Source organism: Sesamum indicum, linkage group LG6 (assembly GCF_026168435.1).
Source record: "Sesamum indicum cultivar Baizhima isolate 11 linkage group LG6, ASM2616843v1, whole genome shotgun sequence".
Lineage (NCBI taxonomy): Eukaryota > Viridiplantae > Streptophyta > Magnoliopsida > Lamiales > Pedaliaceae > Sesamum > Sesamum indicum.
The window spans coordinates 16,040,544-16,052,260 of NC_142662.1; the positions used below are offsets into that span (position 1 = coordinate 16,040,544).

Sequence of the window (11,717 nt, forward strand, 5' to 3'; positions counted from 1 at the left end):
AATTCTTCTGATATGAAGTTGTGATTTGAACTACTCTCCCTTAATCATTGTTGCAAATTCAAATATAGTATGGATTCGTTTTACATATATATACTAACCGAAACCCGACTTGCTAATTGGTGAATTTGGTCAATATATATTTGAATTCATCGCGTCGACTTCTTGTTAGTTATATTGAAAATTTTGAAGAACAAATATCGAAATTGCAACCAAATCTTGGTGAAAATCAAATAGCTTAGATATAAGAATCAAAATGTCGACTATGATAAGCAAAAGATAGTGCCAAAACCACAAAATGTTTGTCAAGGTCAAGGAACTTCTGCCTAATTCGGAATTTCGGTCAAAATATTAAGGTTGTTGTTGATGAACTAAGGTAATAATGAACAAACTCAATAAGGGTTGTTTTTTTATTACAATGGGGGTAGGGGACTGGAAACATAAACTGAATTTGAACTCAGGACTCAAATTCAATTTGATCGAACTTGAACCAATCATATAGTAAGTACAATATATTTTTGGTGTGATTAGTATACAGTTTAGAGAAGTGACCAAGTATTATAATTTTCTTTTGTTGAAGAAGAGTGATGACAAGACAATCAACTTATTGATGGCAACCTAAAGTTGAGGGTTTAGGGAACATAGAAATGGGGAGGAAAGAGGAGAGAGCAAAGAGGAAGATAACAGGAATTGAGCGAGGCAATAAATGCAAGCAAATAGAGAAAAATGCTATACCTTTTAAAGGCTCTGCAAGAAGTGTGGTGCTGTACCGGTGGGCGTGTCCATCGAAGCAGCCGCAGCAGGAACAACAACCTACCAAAGGTAATAAAAACAAAAGTGTCAAAAAGATGATTCTCAATCCTGTCTTCACACCCAATTTGCCACACATTCTGCGCAACTATGAAACAATTGTCAGCTGCGAAGATTGTTATGGAAGAGGAAATGGAGAGTGGCAGAAGTATATATATATGAATTAAAGGAATATGAATAAGTAGCTGAATATGTAAGAATCTTGGGCAATATTGTTTAACTATGGCATGGATACATGTCGAGGATCCAGGCCCTACATATGGAAAAAGCATAAAATAACGGGCGTCAAGGATCTACAAAATGTATCTATCATCTATCTATCTAGTATTCTGTCATTGATTATACACAGCGTACTCAAAACTCATGAAACACCACCACCGGGAATTATACGGCCAGTTCGGGAATCGATCGATCAAGCGTTGCAGGGTGGGCGGGCTCGCCTCATTTGATGTACTAATGACTCCTTCCCAACGCGTTCCTGAAATTATTTCCGGGAATTCAGATGTCCAAGTCTAAAGACATTGCAGCGCCCTTGCCTTTGTCGTTGTCGTCGTCGTCGTCGCTGTGATTGTAAGGCCTTAACTGGAGATAAGGAATTGAGGAAGAAGAAGAAGAATCGAAAGGGGGCAACTGTTGCTGGTCTGGCATTGTGGTGGAATGGGGTAGGGTGGTAGAGGACAGTATATCACATTCATCTGACTCAGAAATGGGACAATCCATGGTCACGCCGAACAGCCTCAGTCGCTTTGCTGCAGCCTTGCCTTGGACCACCGGCACCGACTCGAATACCATTTGTTCAACCCCAACCCCACTCCCTCTTTGCGCGTGCACTAGTCCCAACTCTTGCGGACCCAAAACGCCTGCTCCACCTCCGCTTCCCCCTCCGCCTGGGCCCGATCTTAGGTACATAATTGAGCCGGGCGGGCAAGGGTTTCCATTGACGACGCTGTTGTTATAGGCGTAAGGGGCTGCATAGCCGGTGGGAAGATGATGCTGATGATAGTGATGTGATTGATATTGATGTGTAGTTGAAATGGTGCTGGGCTGGAGCAAGTGTGAATAGTCCCTGGACGGTGGCTGCAAATAGAGGGGATTCCAGGGGTGAATAGACCTGTGAAAAGAGAATTGGTGCGGGATTGACAAGGTGGGTATAGGAGGCGGGAGCTCCGGCGCATCTGGGCGGCGCCTCCAGTCGATGAAAAGCCGATCCTTCCCCGACTCACCCACTCCCCGCTGGAAGGACACAATATCCCCGGCGTCCAGCTTCTTCTCCTTCACAAATCTGCTCCAACCCTTAGTCATCACATAGCTCTGGCTGCTGTTCCAGTAAGAGTACCTGAATCGCCACGGCTTCCCATTCCTGTCCTCGAAATTCAACAAGAGTCCCTTCTCGTTGGTCGACGAGTCCAACGGGAAGTATTTCTCGGCGTGCTGTTTGGGTATGACCAACCGATTCAGCTTGCCCACATCGCTCGGCGTCACCACTTTATCGAACATGTGCTCCCTCTCGATCACCACAGCAGCCGCACCGGTGCTGCTCATGCCCTCTGCACCTCTTCGGACAAGCATGTGATCGAAATCGGACTCCTCGTCCCCGGCGCTGCCATTGTTGGTGGGGGATGATTCCGGCGGTTGGCCGTAGGCTTCTTGGTGACGTTGGTGGGCGTAAAGGGGAAGACCCTTGTGTTGAAAAGAAGAGGAAGAAGATGATGAGGAAGAGGATGAAGTACCTCTAGTCCCAGAAATGTCTTCATAAAACCCTGGCCTACCCGACATGAAATTCATGATTAAACTTGTCAAATCAACTGAAACTGAGACAGATCTAATCAGGAGAGAGAGAGAGAGAAAGAAAGAAAGACAGACAGAGAGAGGTATGAAAGTGAAGATTGAAGAATTAACAACCCAGCACCACCAACAACAAGAACAACAACCAATGAAATATATACAAGAACAGCTACAAATATGTATAACATATATCTCCGCTGCTACTTTTGCTCTTCTTCAATTCTTGATTTGTACTGTCACTACCATAAGAAGAAGAAGAAGCAAAAAAGCAGTGTTGGCATATGGAAAATTGAAGTATTTGTGGTGAGTGTGAATAAATGTGAGAGCTAGGTAGCTAGGGTTAACAGGATATATCTTTTTCTTCTTATCTCTATAGCCCATCTCTATATGAGAGCAAAAATTTAGAAAGGGAAAGAAAAGAATTCCATACCTACAAAATATGAATTAAGGGTCGGTGCTTTACAAGAATTTGACAAATTAGCGAATACACCCCCACCCTCACTACCCACAAAATTATCCCACCAAGATTGCAACTTTTTATACGGGTTTTCTTCTACTACTTGTTGACCATTGTGAGTAGAGAGAGAAAGAAACAGAGAGAGAAGAGAGAGAGAAAGGAGTTTATATGTGGCATATATATATCTCTATATGCGTATGTATTGTATGTATATATTACGCAGGTTGTTTTCTTAGTGGGGTGGCTCCAGCAGGGAAGCTTCTCAAGTTAGGCCATTTTCCTTGAATTTATTCTACCAATTCTTCTTCTCACTTCTCTCTCTTCACTTTCGGACAGAGAGTGAGAGAGAGCGAGAGAGAGTTTATACGTAGGGAGAGGGGTGAGTGGGGGCCCATCAATTATCTGGTTGGGTGGCTTCATGTGAGCCCGTCCTTGTCATCTACCTGGGTCGACCAACGTGTATCCTATATATACATACATACTAATACACACATATGTACGTATAATACTACGTACGTACCATATTGAGTATGTATGCTGTATGCAGGAGTAGGATTTGTGCCAGCTGTTTCGTATACCACGAGCTTCTAATTGCACCTGTAATTATGTAGCTTAGGGATGTGAGCTGCCCTATTATTATTACATATACGTATTGTTAATTTATTGTGTACGTACGATGATTATTTCATCTAGCTACCTACTTCACTCACTACGTACATATATACACTTCACTTACCTTTTCTATTTATTATAATATAATATAATTAATGTAGCTACAATAATTTAGTGTGAGAAGCAGTCGTCGACCTTCAGTACTAATTGCTTCATTACATTTAATTATTATTCATCTCTTCTGTCCTAATATTACCTTGTCCGTACACATAACTCCTATTAATTTGGTAGAGCTCAGGGTCATGATATCTCTACGTCAATTATTTTCATTCGGGCCATTAATAATTATTAATCCTTTACATTATTAACTTTTTTTAAGAAATAATTATATTTACACTACTAATCTATGGTGTATTTATATAAATACTCTTATCTTTTACATAATTACATAAACTACCTCTAACAGTTTTAAGAATAGGGATAGTTTGTGTAACGATGCTAACATTTTTATAGGGTGTGTGCAATTGTTCAAAAAAGTAAGGGACGATTTGTATAAGTGATAATGATATTTTGGTGGGTGTATGTGTAATTATCTAAAAGATAGGAGGTGGTTTGTATAAACAGACCATAAATCAAGGAGTCTAAATATAATTATCTATTTTTTTAAAAGCAAAATTTTTTAGTCATGAAATCAACTCAGAAGTCACAAGAAAACCAGCTACAAGAGGTAAATCAGACACAGCCTCATGCAGACCAGTAGCAAACTTGGGCAGGCAATGAGCCACAGAATTAAGACTACGCTTGACACAAGCAAAATGAACATGAAGAAAAAAGAACCATTAAGCCAAGAATATCAGAAACCACATCGCCAACCTAAAAAAAATCTCTATCCATCTTCTAGAGTTTAGAAATTAACACCGCACAGTCGCCCGACAATAATCGATCCCCACCCACGACGAGCAGCAAGCTGGATGGGCTCCCATGTTACCAAAGCTTCAGCAACCTCTCCACATCCTCGCCTATTCACTTGGCACGATCGCCAAGCCAGGCATACACCTTTATCATCCCGAACCACTGCTACCTAGACCTATCGGCTAATCCCCCATCTAGGAGAGCATCGTCAAATTTGAGCTTAACACTATCGGGGGATGACTCGACGAGATGCCTGCATCTGCATTCTGGACAAGAAATGAGTCGAAAAAACATCCGATGAAACTAACCGGTTGGTCAGTAGACAAACACAACCTTGTCATAAGCTTACTATTATGACAACATCAAAGATTCCAACACAAACACAAAAAATGTCATTGTTCCCTAATCTCAAGAGGTTTTGATACCATGGTCACCCATGATAGAATGGGATGGGGATCACGACATACAATGCGAGAATTAAAGTTCGAAAGACTCCACATTATTAAGTTTTTTTTAGAAATTGCCCTTTCGGGATCAGCTTTTGCACAAATTTCCTAAAAAATCCATTGCATGTCAAGATTTGGAATGGTCTTAATGACGGTCACCAAAAGGTCATAGCAAACCGAGTCGCATCATCAACGGAAACCAATAAGTGATGACAAGCAACACTATTTGAAAAATATTTGCTTATCATAGATATCCATCAATAAAATATGCAACTTAAATATATTTTTGGTCCCATACCTTAAATAATTTGGCAGTTTTATTTTTTAACTTTAATTTTAAGATAGCATTTTAGTCTTATATTTTTTTAATTTTTATGATTTTAGTCCTTTAACTTTCTAGAATTGATTAAATGTTTGGAAGCAAAATTATAATTTGAAGGGATAATTACATTTACACCTTTAATCTATTGTCTGCTTCCACAAACAACCCCTATCCTTTAGATAATTACACATACATCCATCATAATATCATTATCACTTACATAAATCACCCTTTACTTTTTAAAAAAATTACACATACACCCCTAAAAATGTTAGCATCATTACAAACTACCCATATTTTTTTGCTGTCAATAATAATTTCTGTATTATACAAAAGATAGAGATGCTTTGTGTAAATAGATCATAAATAAGAGGATTTAAATATAATTATCTCTAATTTAAATTAAAAACCCTAATTTCATCTACGCCAATCGGCAAGGTAAATAAATCTAATTACTAGAGTCCTTATATTCCAAAAATTTGTGGTATTTAATTTCTTTCTCTATAACTACAACCTTTAAAATACCACTCCTAACATACACAAAATATATATATATATATATATATATAATATAGGGATAATTATACTTTCCTACCTTAAAATTTGGTGTAATTACATGTAGACCTCTTGTGATTTGAAAAATTACATCTAGCACTCTAAAGTTTGCTCCTGTCTAATAAATAAGTCCCTCCAATAGTCTAAATTCAGTGGATTTGCTAATATTAAGAAAAAAAATCTATATTAACCACTGATTGATTTATTACTGACTTATTACAAGTCAAATAAATTTTTCTATGATCAAATGACCCCATAAATTTTCACACATTAATGCATATGAGGAGGTTTTCACCGTTATAAGGATAGTTTAGTTCGAAAAATATTATGTGATATGCAATAAGTTAGTAATCGGACAATCAATGATAAATATTAATTTTTATTTATCTTTTTTTGTTAATATCAGCAAATTCAGTGAATTTTGACTAACGAATGAACTTATTTATTAGATAAAAATAAATTTTTAGAGTGCTAAATATAAATTTTCAAATCATATGAGATTTATATATAATTACATCAAACCTCATTCAAAGGAAGTATATTTATTCCTAAAATATAAGACACAAATGTAACTATGAAATAGGTAGCACGAACTGAAGGATGGATAGAATGCAGAAGAAGAAAATTGAAATAAGAAAAACAAATAATTAAAGTTAATTAGTGGGGTTTATAAACTTTGCAAACTTTAAGGTTATTAATTTAGAATTTTCAACATATCCTAATTAATATGCTTAAGAATAAGAATATTAAAATCTTGCACATTTCTCGTCGACCAAAAGTTATAAGAATGAGGAAACTTACATATTTTTAATATTTTAACAAAAAAATATTGAAAAAATGAATGCCTAAAATAAATTTGGACAAACATATATATTTTTGTTAGATCGATACATGCCCAGCAGTATCATAAATAGATTTGATCTCCACGTCAGCCAGTATTTTCTTCTACATTCACAGTCTAAATTTTTCAAAATCATTCTAGTCGAATATTTTAAGGCTTAATTGCATTTACTGTCGTATATTAGGGGTAGTAAAATAAGGACTCTAAATACAGGAGTGACAAAAAGTACCCAAAAATATATATATATATATTTTTTGCAATTATCGGACTCTGGACATCGAATTTTTAAAAGCGGCAGGAATTTGCTTACGTGGATAAAAATTAGGGTATTTTGCTGACTGAATTTTTTTAAAAAAAAATCAACTGCCACCTAAGCGCTTATGTGGAAAAAACCCTTCCATATAAGCAATGATGTGGAAAATAATTAAATGTTTTTTTATTTTTTATTTTTTATTTTTTTATTGATTGGATATTTTTTTTTATTTCTCCTCTGCCACATATTACATGAAAAAAAATGTCAAATTGCATAGAAATTAAAATTTTATTTATATTATATACTAATTGTCGTGGCACGACATCTCTGAATATGTATACATAATTTTTTACCCATTTTAAAATATTTCATAAATTTAAAAATACATATACATAAAATTATAAAAAAAATAGATTATAATATTACAAAATTTTAAATCATAAAAATAAAAATAATATAAATTTAATTGAAAAAAACTGACCCACACCCCACCTCTCCCACCCCTCTGCCCCCTGCCCCTAGTCGCCCGGAGGGAGGCGAGGTTCCTAGGCGACATAGTTGCCCAACACACATCTAGGCAACGGCAACTTAATTGAAATTTGGACGATGCTGCATCACCTCCCCTCTTCTGGGGTCAGCGACACCGTCGCCCCCCTCTGTGAGGGGACGGTAGTAGCAGCATCGAGGAGTGAGGGATTGGGTAGGTGGGTGGGCAAGGGAGGAGCTGGTGTTTAATTTTTTATTTTAATTTATTTTATAAAATAGTAATTTTATTTTTATAATTATACACATAATACAAAATTTTTAATTAATTTTATATAATTTCACTTTTTTTCTATGTAAGTGCTTACGTGGTACATAAAAAATAAAAATGAAATGCTTAGTCAGTGAAAAGTCCAAAAATGATTCTAAATTTTTGTCCATGTAAGAAAATTTCAATTACTTTTAAAAATTTGATGACTGGAGTCCTACAATTATAAAAAAAAAAATAAAATTGTGGTATTCTTTTCCACTATTATATTTAGAGTCTTTATTTTGCTGCCACCCTGAAATACAGGGCCGAAAGTAAATGCAATTAAGCCAATATTTTAAACTAGCTCTACACTTTCAATGTTTTCTATTTTGTCTCTCTCTAAATATTTTCTTTGAGGAATAGTGATGGATCATTTTAATAAAATAAGAACGATAAATCATTATTAATTAAAATAAATTAAATATAATTATTTATATTTTGATCAATAATATTAAATAAATTAAATTTAACCAACACCTACTATGCAGTAAAAACAATATCTGCGTACATGAAATAAAAACAACATTCCTCATATATGACTATACCGACTGGGCTAGGCCTAATTGGTAATAGTAGAGTCATACATATTATTAAGCAAAAGTATATTTTTGATTTTGTAACTTTAGGCTATTAGCACTTTGATCTTGTAACTTACTCTATTTATATATTTATGTCTCTTTTTGACATATTTAGTTCTAGACATCTTACATTTAGTTATTGTTTTGAAAAATTTAATCTTGTGTTCACAATTTTGGTCCTCCTTACACTATAATAGATCAAAGTTTTGGTCCTATAATAATTGACCATTAGTATTAAAATTGTCAATATATAACTAGAGTTGTCAAAAAAGGACCAAATGTGAAATGTTTAGAACTATATTTGTCAAAAACAGAACTAAATATATAAATAGAGTAGATTATAAAATACAAAGTGATAATAATATAAAATTAGAGGACCACAAATGTAATTTGTCCATATTATTATTACAGTTGAAATTCCGTTAATTCTTTTACCAACTAATGATATAAGAAGACTTATCTGGAAATGGGTAAAAAATAAATAATAGGAATAGAGGTATGAATAATTTGTCCATGTGCATGAGCGCCGTACTAAGCTCAGGTAACAGCCATCCCTAACCAGATGATGATCAGCTGGTTTATTCACTTTTTAGTACATAATAATTCATGTATAGTTTAAAAGTAACAAATCGTACACATATATAATTATATAACAAAAGAAAAAATCAATTATTGAACTTGAAAAGATGGAGGAAAGAAATCCCCTCATATATATATATATATATATATATATATATATTTCTCACTTTTGGGATCAAAAGCCCTTTATTTTCCTCATATATCGAGATCAAAATATGTGATCCCTTCAAGATAGGTTTCGAGTTCGTAATATCCTCCCAAATATCTAAGTAGTCTTTAAGAAGAAACACGAACATTAAGCTAGCTGAATGTGTCTTCGGCTAAAAACCCTCCAACGCTCAAATCAATTCGAGTTTGATATGGGCTGTAAGCAATCTCAAACAATAAATGAGATATCAAACAATAATTGTGTACCTCATTAATGCTTTAGAAGGAGGGTATTTATAGGCATCAAATGTATTTTATGAAGTGGGCCACGTGGTGAGACGATAAACACACGTCAGCCGTGTCTAAATATTGGGTTGGCACTGCGGATCGACCTAATCTTATGATATATATATTTTTTTAACCCTAGAAAAGGACATGTTAGTCCTTTTTTTGGGGGGGGGGGGGTTATACCCCCATCAATAAATATTAACAAAACGAGAAAAATATATATGTTTGTGACCGGGACTGGAACGATAGTTGAACTGATTGAGAACGTGAAATTGACTATTCTCAATCAGGACAAGAAATGGTAATTACTTGAAAACACAGAATCATTAGCCTCGTTAAGGTGCCACCCGTAACAACAACTCTCTAAAAAGCTTAAGTCAAATCAGGTAATAATGGAACTAGTCATAGAGCTTGCTGTCAAATGAAGTCTTAAAAATCATATATCTTCTACTGCAAAATGAGCACTACTATTTTATAAAGAGTTTAAACCACTTTAAGAAAGCATGATCAATAGTCGTAGCAACAGGTTATTTGGTCGAATTCGATCAAATCCCGAATATAAAAAAAAAAAAAATACACGTGAATTCTATATATCTTGTTAAGTAACTATTTATTTCTAGAGGGACAAAAACGTCCTTTTCCAAAATATAATAGATGTTATAAATATTTGAAGAGTTGTTTGATAATTAATTGTCAAAGATATAATATTTGTTTCAGCCTCATTTTGCCCCAAGCCCAGTTGGGGTGATTGGTTGTCGCAGGACCACCCTTTACTACTCAACCAATATTACATTCACACTCCCACTGCGTGTCATCTATTCATACGTACGATTATATTTAGTTTAGATTCACATGTATATATATATATATGTATATATGTATAACTCTCTCTTTCTTTCTCTCTCTAGAACTGTGTGTGTGTGGATTAATAGCGCGGTGTTATGGACCATTTGGGAGCAATTATTAACACGAGTTAAAGAGGGGGGAAGAGGTGTCCAAATTTGACACCTCTCCTTCCAGTCGGAGAAAAGCATATGCCTTCCCCCCCAATCACACTACCTCTTTACCAATGGTTAGAATTTCACTTTTAGTCCCCCAAAATAGATTTATTTTATTTTTATACCTTCTCTTTAATGAAATATGATTTTAATCCGTACTTTCATAAGATATTGTGCATTTAGTCTTATCATACAACACGTTTGGCCTTTTTACTTTTCTTGTTAATTATATAATGATATGTGCAATATATTTTTTCATCAATTTTATATTCTTTATAAAATAAAATATTGATTGATGGATAAATCAAATATTTGTCATGTATGTTGAAGTATTCAAGGCAATATATATATATCTTTTTTGGCCAACAAAAGAAGCAAATATCAATAATTTGGTAACTTTATATCACATCTTGTGATTAAGGAAATAAATCATGAAGGCCAATTATATCACGCCACGTCATCAAGTAATTATGGCAAAGTCTTCCATGCTACAATTATAAATAGGGGTGTTTCACTACTCAACAGACACAGAACTCAAAGAACAAGATAGGACACAAGTAAAGACGAGTTAAAAGGTCACTCAACACAAAATTGAAGAGACAATTGAAGAAAAAAGCAAGAGAGCGTTCAAGAAATCTCAAAATCCTCTCAAGTGCAAATCAAGAAAGATCCACAACGTTCAAAGCAAAATCAAGGTGCTCGTCACGAAAATCCTCCAAAGTCAACATTTGATTCGTGAAGAAGTTGAAAGACCCGCGAATTAATGTTGTCAAGATACAAGTCCACCTCGGCGGAAGATCAAATCGTCAAGTCCACCAAGAGATTTTCAAGTTCAAGTTCAAATCAAGTTCTTCTAGTTTATAGCATATAATACGAAAATACGTCAAAAGACCGTTGAATTAACGTTATCAGAGGCTTAATCAACATCGGAGGAGATCAAAGCATCGAGCTCTACCTCTAAAGTTGCCAAAATCAAAGATTACATTTGTGAAGTGAAAAATCAGAGTTTTCAAATATAGACTTTCTACCCACGAAATATTCAATTATACTAAGAAATTATTTGTAATATTTTTCTTGTTTCAATAAATTCAGAAATATAAAATTTGGGCTATAAATTTTTGGTACGCCCAGTGGGACAGTTTCTACCTCTCATCTCTTCACCAAAACTTTGAAGTATCGCAACGACTGCCAACAACATTCTGACACTCAAAGTCGCTGCTTCAAATTCAAATGAAACCATTGGAGTCATCACAAGAAGTATGTCCAAGAAAGCGTACCTTTTGGTGACTTTCCATAAAACTCTTGAGAAAGATCTACTCCATCTTGGTGGGATCAGTGAAGATG

The 11,717-nt window shown here is 34.9% G+C and overlaps 1 protein-coding gene across 2 annotated transcripts; it reads right to left on the bottom strand.

Moving 5' to 3' along the window:
- Window positions 1–999: 999 nt before the first annotated feature.
- LOC105164390 (B3 domain-containing protein Os03g0120900) lies at window positions 1,000–3,329 on the bottom strand. 2 transcript variants are annotated; one of them, XM_020695074.2, is made up of 2 exons: window positions 3,023–3,320; window positions 1,000–2,572 (listed from the first exon to the last, which is right to left on the bottom strand). In XM_020695074.2, exon 2 carries the CDS (start codon window positions 2,374–2,376, stop codon window positions 1,306–1,308), a length of 1,071 nt encoding a protein of 356 aa, XP_020550733.1. In that variant the 5' UTR covers window positions 2,377–2,572; window positions 3,023–3,320; the 3' UTR covers window positions 1,000–1,305. The 2 variants fall into 2 exon arrangements, with proteins under 2 accessions (XP_020550733.1, XP_011081336.1); XM_011083034.3 differs by having other exon boundaries at window positions 1,000–3,329.
- Between the last annotated feature and the right edge of the window lie 8,388 nt (window positions 3,330–11,717).

Coding starts and splice junctions, on each gene's coding strand:
- LOC105164390 (XM_011083034.3), bottom strand. CDS start 2,592: ATGAATTTCATGTCGGGTAGGCCAGGGTTTTATGAAGACATTTCTGGG.